This window comes from Neofelis nebulosa, chromosome 14 (genome assembly GCF_028018385.1).
Source record: "Neofelis nebulosa isolate mNeoNeb1 chromosome 14, mNeoNeb1.pri, whole genome shotgun sequence".
In the NCBI taxonomy this organism is placed as follows: domain Eukaryota; kingdom Metazoa; phylum Chordata; class Mammalia; order Carnivora; family Felidae; genus Neofelis; species Neofelis nebulosa.
The window spans coordinates 80,461,209-80,482,023 of record NC_080795.1 but is presented as its reverse complement, the minus strand read 5'-3'; the positions used below and the strand labels follow the sequence as shown (position 1 = coordinate 80,482,023).

Genomic DNA, 20,815 nt, shown 5'->3' with positions numbered 1-20,815 from the left:
GTAAAATGGTACATTTTAAACCCTGGAAGAGTTTTGCAGAGTCTTAAAAAGTTAAATATGCACCTATCATACAATCCAGCAGTTACAATGCTGGGTACTTCTCTCAGAGAAACCAAAACTGACATTCACACAAAACCTGAGTTTAGATGTTCGTTGCAACTTTAGTTCCAGTAGCCAAAACTCGGAATCCCCTCCGATGTCCTCCAGCTGGTGAACCCAGTCCGACCCGCACAGCAAGGGGGGCTGGGCCCGCTGGCTCGCCGAGAGCAGTCAGACGGAGAGATCTCCAGTCTGTTCGTGCCGTAGGCATCAATGCGTTTGTTTTAGAGCGGAGATTTAGCTCGTGTGCTTTTTCCTTTAGTTTTGTCAATTTTGGAATCAGATTGACTTGGTTCCTCACATTATTGAACAAGTCTTTTTGGGTAATAAATTTTCATGTTCCTAGTACTTGAGCTAAGGTTTCAATTATAAATCCGTACTATGCTCCTAGTATATATTCTAAGGATTACTACTGTTTTAGAAAGGCTAGTTTCTTTATCTACTACTTAAATTTTTATGTTGTGGCAAAGTGAGCCCAGGTTTTTACATACAAAATGAGTTTCCTTCGTTTTACACCATGGCTCATGGCTGTTCCCTTTCTGTGTGCCCGCTGTGTGCTGCAGCCTGGAAGGGTTTCAGTAGTGGCTCTGGGTTATGTGAAAAGAAAATTCTTCAGCTGTTTATTCATTTTAGTTAGTCATTTAACTTAAAAATGGCCAAGTCGGTTTTCTGCTGTTTTAAAGTACCTCTCGTACCCTGCCCGAGCCCTGACGAGCCCAGGCACGGGACTCCCAGTGAAGGCTGAGCCCCGAGCAGGGTGGTGGCCGAGGCCCCGCAGCACGTGGGTGGCATCTGTAGTGAGCAGCTGACAGGTGCGTGTGCTTGCTGCCGGCTCAAGGTCCCTACGTGCACAGTCCGTCGGGTTCCAGGAGAGCACTCCTAGGGGTCAGCGGCCCTTCGTTCAGAACACAGGTGCCGAGTCACTGGTTTGGAAGGCGCCGCACAGAGGATTTGACCTCCGTGGCCGTGAAGGTGCTTCGAGTGGGAATAAATCCATGAAGCACCACGAAGCACAGAGCCGTCTCCTGAGAGTGCTGAGGGGCACTGGGCGCTGGCAGAAGGAGGTCCGGACCCTGGGGCCCAGGGCTCCTGCCCCGCCCCCGCCAGCTCCGCGCCCTGCCGGTGCCGTCCTGACCCACCGCTCGCTCCTCGGCCGCCTCTGCTTCCGGAGCACGTGGCCTTGACCCGGCGTCTGTGCTGTGCCCCCCACCGTGTACGGGTAGACTCTGCTTCCACCTCTTAGGATTAGAACTCCTCGAGAAGGGGGACCCAGGGCTGCCCACGTGGTAACCGCACGGCCGAAGGAACGTTCAGTGGGGCGCCGAGTCCTTTCCTTTGTGGCACAGAAGGAAGGTTTGTGTGGCCTCGAAAGCACGATGCTTCAGGCTGTCCTGAGGACTGTACTTTCTCATTCCATCGTCCGCCCTGCTCTTCACGTACTGGTGACAGCGTCGTCGCCAGTCCTCCCTGCGTAACCCGAGTTGGCGCATTCAGCCAGTCGCTGACGTCTGTAACCCGCGGTCATGTGGTGCTTTCGTAGGAGCAGCGGGCATCTGGAGCCCGTCTCCGCTGGGGCGTGGGGACGGGTGGGGGCGGTGCCGGACGGCCCGAGCCCCTCTGGCGCTGGGCCAGGGCCTGGCCTTGAACCTCAGCTCTGGCACCTGGCGGTGGGGCGGCCTCCGGCAAGTCACGTAACGTGTCTGAACCTCGTTTTCTGAAGAAAAGAGAGCCTACCAGGACAAGTTGTTTTCGGGGCTTAGGTTGGAATCGATGTGAGACATCGTATGTGTACGTACGTGTTTCCTTAGAAACACCGGTTCCCTACTGGGAACGAGAGCCGACCACGTGTCCTTAGCAGAGGCTGCAGCCTGTGGACGAGGAGCTGTCGGGGAAACCGCCCAGCTCCGCGTGACTGGGCGCGGGGCTCCCTCTCCCTCGTTCCCCGCCTCTCTGTGGAGGGAAGGACCTCAGTGTTTTCTCTCCCTCCCGCGGCCTCAGCAGCTACTCCCAATGACCTGACAGAAAGGCAGGAAACAGAAAGTAGCTCTCCCAAATAAGCAGAGTCCAAGGGGTCAGATGCTTAAAGCTTTTTATCTTGGAAGTAAAAGTCTCTGCTAGCTGTAGCTGTTAGATCCTTGAGCAGATAACAAGGAAGATTCACTTTCTAAAATTAATCTTCTAGCTTCCAAAGGAAAGTTGCCTATTAAATGGATGGCTCCAGAGTCCATCAACTTTCGACGTTTTACCTCAGCCAGTGACGTGTGGATGTTTGGTGAGTATCGCGAAGTTTCGTGTTGTTACGCTGTGCTTCGTGTATGCTCACAACGCACGTGGCGTCACCTCTTCTCACGGCGTGGGCTGACGTGCCTTCCCTTGTCTGACCGCTCCTTCGCCAGGCACGGGGCGCCAGCCGAGCGCCGGCGTTGTGTGTGACTTCTGGGAGGCCCCGCTCTCGCTCTCGCCTCCTCCCCCTTCTGTCTCGCTCTGCCGTTTCTGCATCCCTCCTGGGGGAGATCTTTCCCTTCCCTCCCGTCTCTCTCTGCCGTCTCGTCCGTTCCTTCCGTGTGACTGACCGTACGTGGTTGACCTGTCCCTCTGGTTCTGTGACCGCGTGCTTCACGGGTCTGGGGGTCCCGTCCCGTCCTGGGGTCTGACCTCCTCCTGACTTGTCTCACGGCCTCACGGTTTGCTCCTGGGTCCTCTGTGGCTTCTGCCCCGACGCCTACCCCGTGCCTGGCCACCTGCTCCAGGTCGGGCGCCGTCCTCCTGCTCTGTGGGCCGTCGCGGACCCTCCTGAGTGGCGCGACGGTGGCCCTTGTTCCGTCACATTTGAGACCAGTCTCCCTTTTTGATATGCACGACACTCCTTCCCCACCCCACTCTTCTGGCGTAACTCCGTCTGCCTGGAGCACGTCCTAAGCCCGTCTCCTCTGGGTGAGATTCTGTCCGACTGTCGGGGCCACCTCAAGTGTCCCCTCTTCTGCAAAGCCTCCTGTGGCGGGTACGTCCTACAGATGGAACCTGCCCGACTCCGTGCTCCCTGCGCTTTCTCTCTTGGCCACGACGCTCAGCATTCATCTTGTGAGCAGTCTGTGTGTGTGTTTGCTCTGCTAGATTTTAAACTATTTCAGAGGAGATGTCTTCGTAACGTTATGTACCTTTTTTCCCTGTATTTAGAAATAACTTTACGTACATCGAGTCTGTGTTCATATTTTTTCTTCCGTGTACTGATTGTTGGTTTCATCCAGCGCCCTAAGTAATAACAGGTGAAGGAAGGAGCTTTTTAGCAGAGTAGGAAATCGCGTGGCACAATTTAGAAAGGGCCCTGGGGTCTGACGGACACGGCTCTGTGTCCCAGAGCCCCGCTCATCGGCTGTGTGACCCAGACAGCAAGTTGAAGGTTGCTGTGAAGGGAATTGCGGTTTGCACAGAGTCCACGGTGCCTGTGTTTTCCCATTTTAACTTCTCTGCAACTGGGGTGTGTCATAAGTCAGCAGCGTGTCACGGTCGGTGTCACTGGGGGGGTGTGGCACGTGGTGCCCTGCCTGCACTCGTACGGCAGCTGCCGTTGCCTCCTCGTCTGCGTGGGTTTGAAAGCACTCTTTGGTAGGACGGAAAGAATTCTTAGAGGTTTTCTTAGAGGATTGTGTCACATACCCCCCTTTTTTGGTCACATAAAATAGTGGTGTATGTTCTAGCCAGTGGCATCTTAGATTGATTTGATAGGATGCGGCATTTAAAGAAACGTGAGGTGTAACAATTCAGGACAACATGTAAATTTCAAAGCGCCAGAAACATTTTAAGGTCTCAAGAAATGACGACCTGCGTTGTCGTTACCAATAACGTTGTCATGATTTCTGGTGAAAAACGCAGAGCTAAGGCGGTTTTTTGGTCACGCACTCTTCACTTTGAAATGCCTGGAACTTGGATCCCGTCGAGACGTAATTCACACTGGTACGATGCCGTGCCCTGCTTCCCCGGAGGCACACCCCACGTTAGGTACTGCGGACACCCCAAGTGTGTCTCCTCCCTTCAAGCACGTTACACGCACGTGGGTAGGACGGAGACCCGTGAGGCTTTCCCAGGGGGAGTCCGTGGGGAGAGAGCCGAAGGGGCCCTAAGTGTGGCGAAGTTAACACCAGAAAGGCGCGTGCGTGTGGTGCGTTTGGGGGGGGGGGTGTGGAGTCCCCCACTGTCGCGGCCAGTCTGCCCTCTCGGTTCCCCGACCGGAGCTTCGTGTGGTTGTCATTCTCCGCCTTAGGCTCCGTTCGTCTTTAAACACGGGCGCTCACGCGTTGTTCAGAGGAGCCCGAGAACGCGTGTGGTCCGCGAGGATGCAGGGGAGTGAGGAGGCTGTGGGCAGGGCCGCCCCGGCCCAGGGAGTCCGGAGCACGCGTAAGCCGGTGACGGTGCGGATGAGCACCCTAGCCACGCACGGCCAGCCTCGCGAAAGGAGTCCGGGTGTCCTAAGACGCGAGGCTTCGATTTCAGCATTTTCTTCGCTAGGCCTCGGGTCGGCTGCCGCGGTCACCGGCAGGTCGGACCGCAGCGGGGGGAAGGCAGGATTCATTCAGCTTGTTTTGAACTGGTTCGTGAAACCATGAGGGATCACTGTCCCCGGTGGGCCATTTTCTAACACGGGATGTTTAGAGGAGTAAACCTCTTTGAAAAGCCGTGGGCTGTTCGGGTCATCGTTTACTCTTTCGCTGTTCACATCAGACGAAGTTAATGGTGCTGCGCTCGTTCGCCGCAGAGTTCACGGAGCGCTGCCTTATCTGGCCGCTCGGGCCGCAGTCCCACAGCTGGTCCCCTGGCGCCAGCGGTGAAGCCTCCCTCCCCCGCCCCCCCCGACTCCTGGGCCTCCCCCGCTTCCTGCGAAGTTCACGGTCTGTTTTCATCCCGCTTCACAGGTGTGTGTATGTGGGAGATACTGATGCATGGTGTGAAGCCGTTTCAAGGAGTGAAGAACAATGATGTGATCGGTCGAATCGAGAACGGGGAGAGATTACCAATGCCTCCAAATTGCCCTCCCACCCTCTACAGCCTTATGACGAAATGCTGGGCCTATGACCCCAGCAGGCGGCCCCGGTTCACTGAGCTCAAAGCTCAGCTCAGGTAGGAGTGGGGGAGCGAGGGCCGGGGCTGGGGCAGGCTCACGCGGCTTCACCCCCCTCGCAGTCCTTGCGCCGCGAGGTCCTTCCGTCCGCACGTCTAAGGCTAACTTATTCGCGGGCGAACATGATGACTTTCTCAATGGGTTTGCTTTTATTTATACCTTGCTAGACTCCTCGGGAGATTAGGCCTTAAGATCTTAATAAGCTTCCAATTACGACCGAATCTCTCGTCCCCAACTTCTGACGGACTTAGCACGGCCGACAAGACCCACAGGAATGTCGTCCCCGGCTGCCTGTCGGTCCCGTCCCCCGCCCTCCTCCCATCGCCGGCACGCTCCTAACCGCTTGCGCTTCTCCCGGCACAGCCCGCCATCTGCGTGCTCCTCCTCTCCGACACACGACCACCTGTTCGGTGTCCAGAATCCTGCTCAGATGTCACCCCTTCGGGGGGCTTCCCTAATCAGCCCTGCCCCCAGAGAGATGGCCACCCTCCGGAACCTTTTCGGTACTTCTTCTGTTAGAGTTAAAACACCCCCCTGCCTGTTGCGCGGCCGTCTGGCGGCTCGTGCTTTGTGCCACGCGCGGCCAGACCCAGACTTTCGGTAGCTCCCGGGCCCCCGGAGGGAGCACACGGGGACTTGGCGGCCTGCGGGGCCCCTCAGGGTGTCTGCCCACAGCGGACCCTGCCACCTGGCCTGAGGATTCCGCATCTGCGTGTCCGGTCCCCGGCCAGGCTCCGCGCTCTCGACGGGCATCACCGCGTCGTGCTCATTTCTGCGGCCCCGGCACAGGGGTCTGATACGTGCTCAGTGAACAGTTGCCGAATTGAAGTCTAGACTGAAACTTAGCACTGTAAGCAGTAAGGTGTCGTCACGTGATACATACCCACGGGGAGCCTCATTGTGTAACCAGCGCCGTGGTTGAACGTCTGCTGTTTCACCGGTTTCACGCTTCCTCTGTTTTGTGTGCGAACTTTAAAATTTTGGTGTATTTTAGGTTTTTTTCATAAAAATTACCGAGTGTCAGGATCCAAGAGGTCCTGGTAGTGCCTCCGGCCCATCCTCACCCCCCAGTGCCTGAAGCCCCACCCCATCTTCAGGCGAGTCCGCTCGCTCGCCAGACAAGTCTCCGTGGGAGGAGCGTGCTTCAGGGAGGAATTAGTAAGGCTGCTGGCAGAGACGTAAGACATTCGTCCAGTCAGGAATTCTTGGCTAAGCGCCTCCTTCGTTGTCAGTGAGGTTCTGGGGACTCAGCAGTGAACACAGCACAAGCCGCCCCCAGGGTTCACAGCCCAGGGGACCAGACGGGCCAGCAGGTCCCGTACAGCGAGAAGCACGCTCTGCGAGGGGCTCCTCCTGGGGCCCCGTGACGCTCCCCTGCGGGCCTGGGCCCATCCTGTCGGGCCCCACAGAACAACTCAGCTCTGCCTTCCACGTGACAGTCCTTCAAGTGTTTCCAGACGCCTCTCTTCAGGCTAAAAGTCTCCAGTTTCTTGACTGTCCTACAGCTAATGATTCGTGCTCTCACTGCTAGAGCTGGATTTTGAATGTGCTTTGTTTCATGTTTCGCTCATACTTTTTTTTTGTTCCTCCTTGATCTTTCCTCGAATTTGACAGATTCTGTCCTCAGAATTCCTCCCCTCTGTGACACCGGTCCCTCCCCCTGCCTCCCAGACTCCTCCTCTGTCTCGCCACCCTGCTGCTTTTCCACGACGCTATGAGTTCCGAGCACATGTCCGTCCTGGGCCGCCCTCCTTTCTCAGTGCGCTTCCTGGGCCGTCTTAACTCTCGCCTCTGTGTCTGCAGCTTCCGTCCCACCGTTTCTCTCGAGTCCCAAAGCCGCCTTTTAGACGGCTGCTGGGCCCCCGTTCATCCTACAGCCAGCCAGTCACCTTGCCTCCCGGGCAGCCCCTGGCCCTCGCCTTCTGTAGGTTACAAAGGTACCTTTCCTCGTCTCCATCTTGGAGTGAGCGCTGATCCCTCACTGTCCCCCAGCTGCGCAGCTGGGGAGACTCGACACAGTGTCTTCAGACCCCTCCCCTCCCCCAGACCGCCCTCCGTCTGTCCGGCAGAGCTCCTTAGCGGATCTTATGAATCATCACTGCAGACAAGCAGCTCCCTCACTGGAACAGCCCTCAGTGGGTTCCTGTTACCCCCACCGCCCAACCCCCGTCCCATGTGAGGTGGAGGCTTCCAGAATAGACTGAGGATTCCTTCCATCCTGCCCCTTTCTCACACGGTGGCCTCACTAACCCCCTCGGCCTGGGATGCCCTCTTCTCCACCTGGTGGAATCCTGCCCATCTTTCTCGCCTTCTTTCGCACAGCGGCTCCACAGCTGACGAGCCTCCCCCGCGGAGTCTCCGGAGCACTCTGTTCTTGTCGTGCTCCCCTGTGCTGCCACAGACGGCTGTGCCCGCGTTCAGCCCGTTCCACAAACACCGTGGGCGCCACGAGGGCTGAGCCTGGGGCCCGGTCTCTGGGGCAGGAGGACTACACCTTTCCTGCCCTCGAGGAGCTCACAGTCTAGTATGTCCCAGCCCTACTAGACTGAGGCTCCTTGAGGGCAGGGATCGTCATACTCGCCTCGGTGCTGCCCGCACCCGCAGGCCAGGGGCCTGCGCACAGTAGGGCCCACACAACGCTCCAATCATGGCCTTGCGCATGAAAGCTCACATCAGCGTTCACTGAAGGACTGCTGCATTAGGAAAAGTAGTTCCCCAAACTCTGCAAGGTGAATTTGTAGAACTAAATATAATGATTTCCTACACACACACACACACACACACACACACACAAAATACATACTGTGCCTAGACTATGACTTCTGGCTCTCTTGCGCACAGTTAACACGGATTGTTGAGCGTTAATTCTGTTTGTTTCTGTTTAGTCAGAAGTGGAGTTTGACTTTGCATCTTGAACGTGTGTAATATGGCTCCCAAAGAGGCCAAAAAACGTAAACTTTATATATAATAGCTCTTGGACGCTTACAGGTCACAGTACGTCACAATGATTAAATAGATTCTTTTATTGAGTTTTATGCAGTTTTTATCGTATCAAAGATTTTGACGAAGTAGTAAATCTCAGGGAGTCTTTACTCCAGATCAGTTAAAAGTGTTTCCCAAATCCCATTCTCCGTGACCTTAAAAGAAAAGATCTCGAATGAACTCCAATTACCGTGGACTGCATGCATTTTGGGGCCATGTGTTTGTTGTTCACTGTGTGTTGAGAAAAGGCTCTCGGGATGAGCCTCGCCCCGCCGAGTCAGACAGTCCCGGGCCACACTTCCACGGGTGGATCCCCAGGACTCCCACGTCTGTCCTCCGTACATCCTGCGTTCGTTGTTCACGGATGTGAACCCCCAGAGAAGCACAGGGACGGGAACCTGCGTGTGGCCTGTCAGTGAGTGGAAGCACTCCCGGGGACCTGCAGTGAACGTGACCCCAGTGTGCACCGAGCCACGCATGTCCTGACTGACAGGCTGTAAGGGTGCACGGAGCAGTTTTTGAATGAAAGCACCACTTAATCCCTGGGTAGCTCAGTTAGTTCTTCAGTAGCCCACATGCCGAGGAAACTGCAGTCCCAGCCTCAGTATCTGCCCTCCCGGAGCTCACGCTTCCCCCGGCACCCGGCCTGGCCCAGGGCTTTGTGCCGCCACACAGCAAGGTCGCCTGTTGGCAGCTGAGTCTGGGGAGGCATGTGGGTTCATGTGGACTTTATTAAGTCCTTCCTTGGCAAATGAGGGCAATACACCAATAAAATTCCAGTGTAAACTTCTACACCGTGATTTTTGTATCTTTTAAACTTTTTATTGCCATGCAAAGATGTGAACGTATAAACATGCCGGGAAGTAAACAGCTCTTTGGTTTGTCACAAGTCAGGCACACCCACGCAGCCAACATGCAGAGTAAGAAAACAGCCCTTTCCGACGACAGTTCACCCTCCAAGGGTGACCGCTAACCGTGGATTGGCTCTGCCTGCCTTTGAGCTTTATGTCAGTGGTATCACTCAGTGTGTGCTTTTTTGTTTGTTGCTTATTTCGTTCAGCAGTTAGTTGGAGACCATCCGCGTTATTCAGGCAGTTGCCCCTCTTTCTCCTCGCTCTGTGGTGTTCCGTTTTATCCCTCCTCCTGTTGGGAATGTACATGCTCTCCAGCTGGGCTGCCCAGAGCATTCTTGTGTCTTTTTGGTGAGCGTAGGGACAGGAATGCCCAGCTGGGCGTGTCTCTGAATGTCAGCGGGCGTGCACAGGTGTAGGGTCAGTAGGTCCTGCTGGTTTTCCGGAGCCGATACAACGTGCTGCCCCCAGCGGTGAACGAGCACTCCAGTCGCCCCAGACATAATGGTTTTTTAAACCTTTGGAAACGACTCCATGTTTCCATGCTCACTGTTTTCACATATGAAGTTTAGGCAAAAGAATATAAGTGGGAGGGGCGGCTGGGTGGCTCAGTCAGTCGAGCCTCTGACTTCGCCTCAGGTCGTGATCTCACCATTTGTGAGTTGGAGCCCCACGTCGGACTCTGTGCTGGCATCTCGGAGCTCGGAGCCCGCTTCAGATTCTGTCTCCCTCTCTCTCTCTGCCCCTGTCCTGCTTGCACTCTGTCTCTCTCTCTCAAAAATAAACAAACGTTAAAAAAAAAAAAAAAAAAAAGAATATAAGTGGTAAAAGAACATAACCATTTCCCTGAAAGAACGCTGACCCAGTACGTGTCACTGGGGAAGGCGCTCCGTGCTTTGAGTTGGTCTCCATCGCTGTGGTCTTCAGGAAGACCTCTTAAAGCAAACCATGTTCCTTGATGGCCAGTCTCTGCCCTCTACAGTCAGCTTCCATAGTGGTGCCATCGGGAACCAGCAGCTACTAAGTGCTTTCCGTTGCCAGGTCTTGTGCCCTGAACTCTCACACGTTAGGTCATCTTAGTCCTCACGGTCCTTGGAGACGTAGGTGACGTCACCACCGCCCGTTCGCAAATAAGGAGGCTGGAGGGCCGAGCTTGGGCAGTGAGCCCGCTGAGTCCCGGGCACGCCAGGCCTTGACCCGAGACGCGGCTAGATATCCGTATGTGCACTGTCGCGCTCTGCCTTGGGACCGCGACTGTGGGCACGTGGTCAGTGCTTAGTTAAAAAGGGGAAAGAAGGAAGAAAAGAAAGAACCACAGTGTTCGAAGGAATCCTGCTCCTGTGATTCTCTTATTTGTTTTCAGTCGGAACCAGAGAAATTCTCCAGAGGGAGAGGCAGCACCTGGCGTGTGCAGGGCCCACCACCCGCATGGCCGCCGGGCGCTGGCATCGAATCTTTGTCCCGTCACCTCCCGAGTGTGCGGCACGTGCCGCGTGGGCCTCTGGGGCCCCAGATACGGCGCGGAGCGGCGGTGGAAGTCGCACACGAGGCCCCGCAGGGGTGACTGGAGGCCGTCTGCAGCGCGGGCCTTGGGGGCAGGGGAGGGCGGGCTGTCAGGTTGAGAATGTGGTCGTGTTTGCTTTTGAACTTTGTCAAGCAAAGCTGGCCTGTGAGAGATGTGTCCGGTTAGGAAGTAACAGCTTGGAGCGGCTGCGGCCGCGGATTTATTACATGTTTTTCGGACCACATGTGACCATCGACTCCAGTGAAGTTGCAGGCTGCCCCCTCCCCCACCCCAACCCGGACACGAACCGTGCGTCCGGTGCTCGGGGAGGTAGAACCTGCACGGGTGTGGGCACAGACGGGAGCTCACCCTGCTGTTCAGAGCGGTGAGTGTTGTGTTAGGAAGGTCAGAGCTGAAGAAGGGATTTGAGAAGGCTGCGTGATCTTGGGCAAGTGACCCTGCCTCCCTGGAGGAGCAGGGTCCCACGTCCCACCCAGCTTGGTTTTCAGGGTCACGAGAAACTGTCTGAAATGCTTCGGGCTGTGTGAGGCTCGGGGTGGGCGCACGCCCTGTCACCGCTGCTCTGGTCACACCAGAGCGGCTCCCGAAGATCTGGAAGGGACCTGGGCATCTCAGCGCACAGAGGAGCGACCAGGTACTTCAGAGAGAAGTCTGGTCACCTGGATTTAAAAGCGTTAGCTGTCGTGATCCACATACCGAATATGACGACATTTCACAGATGTGTCATAGAGATGTGGACCTTCCACCTTTAATCTGTGAACGGTGTCTTATACAAGCCTTTTTAATCCTTTTTGAGTCTTCATTTATCCTCGTAAGTGGACTCTAAATTAAAAGCTCTGGGTCTGATTGATGATTCAAGGTATTTGTGCCACTTCTCTGTGTATTTTCTTAAGTGGTTTTGTATTTGCTTCCAAAATTCCTTTCAAAGGTGGTGTCTGAATCTCTCCTTAGTCATCATATCTGTATCCTTCCCTCGCCAGCCTGTTGGGTCTAGATATTATCTAGAAGAGTAATCAGTTTCTCAGGTCGTCCTACACACATCTTCAAATGTTCACGGCGTCTGAACTTCAGGGGTTTTTTTGTTTGTTGGGTTTTCTTTTTTTCATCCTTAGGCTTACCAGTAATTTAAAAAGTCCAGAGTAAATTGCAATTTAGTAGGAATTGATACGACATTGACCTTTTTTACGCTAAGTGTGTCTTAACTGCTTCCGTGAGGCTCCTCGTGACCCGTCCTTGGCTCCTGCCCACACGTGGGTGTATCGTTACACCTCCGCAGCTTGGTTTTGTGTGAGCAGATTTCCAGTGAGGTTTAAATGTGCATTTCACAAAAATTAGTCCTTTGTACTTACACGGCTGCAGAGGTCGTTTTCGTGCCTATTTCCTTCTTTGACCTCAGAGCAGTTCTTTTTACTTTCATTTTTGATTTTAGAGAGCGAAGGAGCACGAGTGAGAAAGAGAATCTTAAGCAGGCTCCACGCGCAGCATGGACCCTGACGCGGGGCTCGATCCCACGACCTTGGGATCGTGACCTGAGCCGAAGTCAAGAGTCAGACGCTCATCTGACTGAGCCACCCAGGCGCCCCTGACTTCACAGCGGTTCTTAAGAACGAGTAGCGATTTCCCTTTTCGCTTAGGAGCCTGAGGCTCAGGAAGTCCTGTGACTTGCCCTGGATTGTGCGGCTCACGAGGGGCAGACCTCAGACTGGGCCCCTTTGTCCTGCCTCCAAGACCAGGGCTCTTTCTTGCCCAGGAGGCCACAGTGTGCCCTCCTGCCTGACCGGGTCGCTGACTGCTCCCGGCCTCCTGGATTTCCCCACGCGCTGTGGTCTTCCCTCACCTGTGTGACCTGTAAGGAGAGGCCTCCGACCAGTTGAGGCGTTATGTGTCAGTCCTGCACACAGTGACTCCGTCCGGTCGGAGTGCTGTCCTCCCAGCCCACATGGAAACCCTTGCCCTCAGTCGTGTTTCTGTTGCCGGTTTTGCCTCCTCTGCAGCCGTTTTTCATTCTTCTTCACTGAATTTTGTCTCCGGGGTCATTATCCCTAAGAACGTGAGGGGACAGCAGAGCGGCCACGAAGGTCTCCCTTTCCGTCTAGGTGGCGGACGGAGGAGTGCAGGAAGCAGATGGAGAAACCCTGGCTTTGTGCCGGGTACAGATTAACACGCGGCTAAAGCCCAGCCCGGAGGGAAGCAAAAGTGCCCTGTGCTCGGTCCATTTGTTCTTGGCTGAGGGTTCGGCACCTGGAGGACAACGGCCTCTCTCCCACACCTCTCTCTCTAAGCCCCACACCTGCATTTCAGCAGTACCTTCCGCGCTTAATTGTAGTGATGGCTCCAGAGATGGCAACATGCACGTTTCACTTTCCCCACCTCCTTCGAGTTGACTTAGCAACTGGACTGTGCTTACTGGGGTCGAGTCCTGGCAGCCGAGAAGACCCGTTTGCCACCACCTCGCTCCTTCGTGCTCTAGATGCCATAGGTTTCATGTGTGAATGTTAGTGACCTCTCAGAATGAGATTGTGTGTGTGTGTGTATGTGTGTGTGTGTGTGTGTGTGTGTGTGTGTGTGTGTGTTAGCTAGTATTTTAAGCAAAGAAACAGCCTTTCGTACTTAACTCTGCACAGTGCACTTCATTCTTTCCCAGCAAGGTGTCTTCCATTCAGTTTCCCACTCACCCGAAGAACTTGAGCGTTTCCCGTGTACGTCTGTTGGTGGTGAATTCCATTAGTTTTGGGGTTCTTATCTGAAAACGAATTGAACTTCATCTCACTGGAATGGAGCTCCGACTTGGCAGCGCGTTACAGCTGTTCTTGCGCTGCCTCCTGACCTCTGTTCTTTCTAGTAAGAAGTCAGGGGACTTCCTTGGGAAAGAAACCATCCCTCTGTCCGTGCTCTGTCGTTCTGTACTGGCCGCTTCCACGGGCTCCTCTTCATCTTTGGACTTCAGCAGTTTAACGAGGATGCACCGGGTGTGGTTTTCTCTGTGTGGATCATACGTTGGCTTCCCTGACACTCCTGAATCTGTAAGTGTATGACTTTCACAACTACTCGTGCAGGTATTTTCTGCTTCAGTTTCTTCTAAAATTCCCATTGCGTGTTTGTTACTCCTCGTGATAGCATCCTTCACATCCCAGGGTGTTCTTTTTCTCCCCCACCCCCGCCCCCACCAACCCCGGTCTTTTTTCTCCAAGTCCTTCAGATTGGACCGTTTGAATTGATTTATCTTCAGGCCGCCTAATTGTTCTGTCATCTCCACCCTACCAGTCATTCGATCCTGCAGAGATTTCGTTCCAGATACTGTATTTTTCATTGTAGAGTTTTCATTTGGCTCTTTCTTACAGTTTCTATTTCCTTGCTGACATTTCTGGTCTTTGCATTAATTATGAACAGATTTTCCTTTATATCCTTGAATGCAAAAGCTCTTCAAAGTCCCTGCCTGCTAATTCCAACCTTGAGTTGTCTTTGGAGTTGCGTCTTTTGCACTGTTTTTTCCTCATGAGAATGGATCACACTTTCGTGTTTATTTGTATGTTGAGTATTTTTGAGTTTATTTGTGTATAGAGATTGTGCACTGGACATTGTGAGTGATAGATCGCAGAAACTCTGGAATCAGTTATATTCCTCTGGAGAATGGTTTGTGTGTTTTAGCAGGCAATTAGCTAGGCTGGTCTCGGATCGCAGATTCTCTCCCCATGCTGTGGGCAGTAGCCTATGTCTCAGTTCAGTTCTCTTAGCCTTAGCGGGGCTGCTCAGAGCCTGCCCTGTGTGCGTGGTTCCAGGTTCAACTAGAGATTTGGGCAGAATCTATAAGACTAGGGCCTGCTTTCTGGAGAATGGCCCCCATGGTGCCAGCCCCCTCAGAGTCTGGCTGCTGTGGGCTGCTCTCCTGTGCTGTCCTAGGTCCATAGCCCATAGTCACTGTCCGCATGAGTGTTGGTCCAATAGGAGCTGGGCAGACTTGCCAGAAACAGAAAGAGGTCACGATTTTTAAAGAAAGACTTTTTTTTTTAATGTTTGTTTATTCCTGAGAGAGAGAGAGCATGAACAGGGGAGGGGACAGAGAGAGAGGGAGAACACAGAATCCAAAGCAGGCTTCAGGCTCTGAGCCGTCAGCACAGAGCCCGACGAGGGACTCGAACCCACAAACCATGAGATCATGACCCGAGCCGAAGTCGGAGGCTTAACTGACTGAGCCACCCAGGTGCCCCAAGAAAGATTTCAGTAGAAATCCCTTCTATGAAAAGCATTTTGAGATGAGCGGTGTCACAAGCAAACAAAAGTGCGCTATTTCCTGCAGTTTGGGAAACACGAAGAGAAACGCAGTCTTGGTGCCGTCGTGAAACCAGACGTCCAGGCTCCTCTGCCGTTTGTAAGAGACGAAGAGCCCAGGCAGGCGCTGTACCACTGCAGGTTTTGCATTTAGCTCCCCAGTCAGCCACTTAAGATACACAGTTCTCAGTTTCATCTAAAGTCTCCAGACTTGTTTTCTGCAAAGATATCAGCCGGGTTTTTGTTGTTGTTGTTAAAAGGTCAATTCCATTCCTTTGTGGTGAGGCAGTGTTGGGTAATTAAAGGAGATCATGTTTCAAAACTGGTATTCCTGAGAACTTGCCAGAACGAGCTCTTTCCCTCTTGGCTTCTTTTCCTTTCAGTCTGGATGTTTTCCAGATTCGCCTAAGTAGCCTATAAACCCAGACTGATTTTGTGTTTAGGTGATCAAAGCCCAATCTTGAAAATAACGTTATTCAAGCAAAGGGTATTTCCTATACTTAAAAGGAGAAATGTTGTGTAGCTTCAGAGGAGAGAACGGTAGTGCCTCCACTCACACGGGAAACGAAACAGAAAATCTCCTTTCTTTCCTAGTAGCAGAAGGTCAGGTGAAAAAGTGCGGAGCTGACTGACATCTACTTAAAACTTTTACTGATTCCCCCCCCCCCCCCCCGCATGCTTTGTTTCCCCACCCTAACGATGGTGGGACAGACACTGCTAGTCTCACTTAGGAATAAGCAGACACGCTGAAAAAGACGAGGCCACCTGCAGCCACACGGGCCAGCAGAGGCGCAGCCCACAGCTCGTGGCCCTAGCTCTCTGCTTGCACAGCCTGGACGGCTCGGCCATCAGCTGTGCAGGACCGATGGCCCTTCTCCACTCCGAACCCAGTCTGGGTTGCTCAGTCCTGGAAGGAGAGGAACCCATTGGACCACTCCTTTCCTCTCCATGAAAATGCCTCACAAGTGAAATCACATTGCGTTGCTCCGGAATGGAAATGTAATCAGACCTCGCCGTACTTGCTCACGGAGGGCGCAAGACCACGAGAGCACAGTCGGCAGCCCCCCCCCCCCCCCCACACTCTCTGTCCTCGGAATCTGACTCGATTCCTTTGAGGACCATTTCTGTTGTTGGGAGGGAAGTGGAAAAATAAAAGAAACATCACATACAGCACTTCCTTCTCCTTTCACACCTGGCTCACGAAGTGGGGCTGGTCGATGGGCACGCGTTCAGATGTCTGTAAAGGAAGAGCCCAAGCCCTCACTCGTTCATCCGCTTGCAAGTTTGAGACCTAGAGACTGGCGTCCCAGGGGAGACCGTGGGGCTCCCTGCCAGCTCACAGCAGGCGGCCCGACTCTTTCACATGGAATGTATTGCTACTAAAGATATTTGCAGTTTGGGAAAATATGTTTAAATTTGACCTCCTTGACCCTCTGCGCTTTCTAGCCTGTTGCTCGGGCTTGTGCCGCAGCTTTGGAGAGAACGGCCCAGAAATGTCTCCGTGTGCATGCCTACTCCGTCTGTGGACTAGCCTTCCCACTGTAAAAACAGATCTTTTATGAGTTATTTATACTCTTGACTACTCTGAGCAACAAGTGACGGTTTCTCAGAAGCATTCTGACATGTGATTTTCGGGATGAGAACCAAATACCAGGATCCAAGGACTCTTCCCAGTTACCGCTGCCCTACAAGGGGCGTGACTAGCGGGTTCGGTTAAAGAGATACCGCACTGCCTGCCATGTGCACCTGCTGTAAATGGACAGGACAGCGGTGGGACACGTACAGTCCGGATCCCACGGAGCAGTGAAATCGCATACGTGGTTATGTGGTCAAAGGGCTACGGTGAAGGATTCGGAGAGAGTGGGGGAGAGCGGATGTGGATGGAAGAACCAGGGTGGACGGAGCCTGAGAGGGTCTCCCATGGCAAGGGACCTCACGTGACCTTCTGGAAGTTTTTGTGGGGGAACAGTAACCTTAAGATCAGGGTGGCCCATATCACAAAACAAGCCTTATGAAATAAACTGCCTCAGTGGGGCCTACTTAAAATGCAGTTCCCGTGGCATTAAAGAACATGTCCTGCTTGGCCACCTCATAGCTTGCCCGTATTTTAATTATTTGAAGAAGTTGGGGAAAAAAAAAAAAGATGATTTTTCCTTGACTTTTATGGGTTTTTCAGTCGTTAAAAACTGTGAAATGTTTGGAAATTCTGATTCGGGGTCTGTTACTTATTTTGAGGGCCCTGGATGAGAGCAGGGTGCAGACAAACTAACCCAGGGGAGCTCCTCTCTCGGGCCACTGGCCCCAGGCTGGACTCCGGTTCCCAGTGGCCATCTGAAAGAAGGTGGCCTGCACTCCTTCCCTGTGGACAGTACAGGGCTGGAAACTTGTTGACCGCTCAGCAAGTTGACTCTACTGGTTGTGGCTTCACTCACCCACTCACCTCTCATTGTTTTCAGTATTTTGAGAGAGAGGTAAAGAGACAGAGTACAAATGAGGGAGGAGCGGAGAGGGAGAGAGAAGGGGAGGGGAGGGGTAGAGAGAGGGAGAGAGAGTCCCAAGCAGGCTCTGCGCTGGGGCTTGAACCCACGAACTGTGAGATCGTGACCTCACCCTCCAGACCGGCAAGGGGTGTGCCGAGCCAGCACTGCTAGGAATCCGGCCGGAAATCGAGAGTCGGACGACTCCCCCGGGCGCCCTGTGCCTCGTCGTCGTTCGTGCGCACAGCGATGCTCCACGTCTACGCTGATTCTGGACGCAAGACAACGGGCTGTCAGGTCGCAGCTCTCAGCCCAGTGGGAGCAGGAGGCGAGCGGACGCATGCTGGCGGTGCATCGTGACCAGGGTTCTGGCCTCCTTCAGCCCCAGGGCCAGCCTCCTGGCAGTGCCGGCTCGGCACGCCCCTTGCCAGCCTGGAGGGTGACGCTAACTCTTAAGTGCTCTTCGGGTTCCGTGCTCCTCTCTAAGCCGTGATCGTCTGGCTGGAGCACGAAGGAAAACCACACTCATGTTTTCAAGAGGGAGTGGAATCTTGGGACCGAAAGCTTTTACTCTAACGCACTAATGTCATCAGTGAGGAAAACATTCCCATGCCTTTAAAAGAAAAAAAAAGCCCTCAGGTCTGTAGTAATGGTTTGCTGACTCAGAGCAATTATGAAATGAATTTCTGTGCTTTCCTGACTTTAAGGTGATCGCATGAGTTAGCTTGTGTGAGAAACAGCCCGCTCCAGCCTCCCATCAGGCAGGAATGTCTTTTTGAAACAGTTGAGCAGATTCCCAGATTGGAAAGGGTCTCTGCAGCTGACCTCACTCTTTCATGAGTAATTCTGGGTGGTTATTGACTGCGCTCTGCCAGAAGGCTCGAAACCGTGAATGAGCGTCATTCTTAGCAGCCGGGGGCCGCAGGCGTGCAGGAGAGAGCCGCAGCCCGGTGAGGACCGAGGGTTCGGGGACCTGCTGCCCACCGAGCCCCGGGGGGGGGGGGGGAGGGGGCGGGCGCTGTGGACCGGGGAGCTGGTGAGGCTCGCAGCGGCTGCTCCGGGCGGCGTGCGGGCTGGCAGCCACGGCTCAGGAGCCGCAGCGGCCCGTGGGGATGGGGGCCGGGGCCAGGCGGGGCGGCAGGTGGCCTCGGCGTGGCAGGCGGCGGCACCGGCGGCCCGTGGCTTCGTTTTCCCGACGAGATAAAGCTGAAAGTTGGGGAGGTTACTGGCCGGATTGTGGATTGTCCCCCGGCGCGCTGGGGTGGGGGCCTGTGTGCATGTGAGGAGCCCGACCAAGTGCTGCTCGGGGTGTCTCGGGGCCGTGCCGTTCTGCTCGCAGACCTTCCCTCCTGGCGCTCCTCTGGGTTTCCACGAGCTCTCCGGTCTCTCCGGTCTCACCCGCTGCCTTTCTCTCCCCTGCGGCTGTGCTGAAAGCGGGCTCGCTGTCGGGACCGGGGCTCCTCTAGCCTTAGAGACCGGATCGGCTCTCCCGTTCGTGCTCGTTGCCCTCTCGTCGGCCGGCCGAAGCTCCTTACATCAGCCCGGGGGTGGGGGGCCTGGTGTGTGCCCGCTCGCTCCGGCTGTCAGCTCCCCTTGAACCGTGTGTTGTCTCTCTAGCACCATCCTGGAGGAGGAGAAGGTTCAGCAAGAAGAACGAATGAGGATGGAATCCCGAAGACAGGTCACAGTGTCCTGGGACTCCGGAGGGTCCGACGAAGCGCCACCCAAGGTAGCAGGGGCCCCTCCCCCAACTCTGGCATCGCTCCCTCTAACTCTCGAGGCTGCCGGTGCAGGCAGCTGCTGTCTGTGGGAGGCACCCAGGCGTCAGGGTGTCCCAGGAGCCGCCAGTGTCACGCCTCTCCCCTCGCCTGCCTCCCTGCTCCCTGCGTGTTACCCTCACCGCACTCGTTCCCTGGTTTGCATTTCGGCTGGAGGCCCTGTGTGAGGTCAGACGCGGTCTTCGGAGGCTCCTCCTCGGCTCGCCCCACCCCCACCCCCACCCCCACCCCCAGACTGCAGTGAGCACGCCAGGCGTGGAGGAGGGCTTCCCCTGGTCAGGGAGCATGCGAAGGATGGAGCCGGGATGCAGACCTCAGATGGACCGAAGCCAGGCCCCTGAACGCTCCACGCTTCGCCCTGCCGTAAACTGAGTCCCGTGGTCCCTAATTCCCTTCCTCTGGGGCTGGGTTTGGTTGCGAGCCTTGCGCACACGCGCCGCCTACCTGCTCTCTGCGGCCGCCTTCCTGGCCGGGAGCCGGAGGCGTCGCATTTGCAGGTCAGGATCTGCTGGCTGCAACCCCGGGCCTCGCCTGTCCCCCTCCCCCAAGCCCTGCGGCCCTGCGAGGTCACCGAGGCACCCCCACCCCCCGTGCTCAGCCAAACGGTGGTGGCCGGGCTCTGCTCATAGTTGGCGGTTAAAGCCTCTCACGCGGTTGAGAATTCTTCAGATACCTTTTGCTTTTGAAAGAAAGGTATTTTCGCACGGTGGCTTACTTGCCATGAATAATCCAGTTCAGAACGTCTTCTGGAATTTAAATAGATGGTAGGCTTTACCTTCTGTTCGATGAGCTAAAAGCATACGCAGATACTGGCAATTATTTCATTTTCTTTTTGAAAAACGTTCAGAAATCTGATAGCACAAAGTACTATTTAAATATTCTACCAACTTTTAACGATGCCTGAAAGCTTCTGTTTTCTTGGTCAATATTTTCAACTGTGTAATAGTAAACATCACACATTTAAGGGGACTACGGGTATTGACGCAGTTCTTCAGAAGTTTTGAGGTGGAGGGTTCCCTGGTCCAGCCTCCTGAACAAGTAGAAAAACCGAGGCCCAGAGGAGGAGGGCCAACGCCACCTTCGCCTGGTGTTCCTTTGAGTGAGAGCGAAACCAGTGCACCTCCGTGTCTCCTGATTTAACGATAGATCTGCTGTCACCCACAGAAGAACTGAGAGCCCCTCATCCCAGCATGTAAGGCCCTCCCGCTTTGCATATACACTGAGCCACAGCACAGTGGTCCGGGCCTGGGAGGCACGAGAGTCTGGAAGCTGGTTCCTCAGGCCGAAGGGCCAAGTGGATCTCTTCACATGGGGCTCCGATGACCGGGCAGTCCGCCTCCCCGTTCCCAGCCTCACCATCCTCTCTGTGAAGCGAGGGTGTTAGCATCCCTCGCCCTCAGGGATGCGGTGAAGGCTGCCCGAGGTCCCGCGTCTGCGGCCCCGATGGAGTCACGGAGGCGTCAGGTGCTGTGCGAACCTGGCGGTGAGCCCCAGATCTCGTAGCGCTCCCCCAAAACTCCACAGAATGAAGAAACTTTGTCCGTCTCAACGTTTTCCTGTAGCTCAGTCTGTAGAATGTTGGTTTAATAATGCTCGTGTGGCTGAATTTTGGAAGGTGTAGTCCGAGGTTAGGCTTTTTCTGTTTTAGAGTACAAAGGCCTTTCTTTCTGGTTTCGAGACATTTTCAGAGTGCCTATTTTGAGGCTCTTCTCTCTGAT

General features: G+C 54.6%; 1 protein-coding gene across 23 annotated transcripts in view; it reads left to right on the top strand.

Moving 5' to 3' along the window:
* PTK2 (protein tyrosine kinase 2) overlaps positions 1-20,815 on the top strand; it is a 259,431-nt gene that overhangs the window by 201,763 nt on the left and 36,853 nt on the right. For 22 of the 23 annotated variants that reach the window (XM_058699208.1, XM_058699197.1, XM_058699198.1 and 19 more), the window contains 3 exons: positions 2,282-2,371; positions 5,010-5,214; positions 18,937-19,048. In XM_058699208.1, the coding sequence (XP_058555191.1) occupies positions 2,282-2,371; positions 5,010-5,214; positions 18,937-19,048 (407 nt within the window). Of the gene's footprint in view, positions 1-2,281; positions 2,372-5,009; positions 5,215-18,142; positions 18,270-18,936; positions 19,049-20,815 lie in introns of those variants that run through there. The other variant, XM_058699219.1, reaches the window with a different exon arrangement.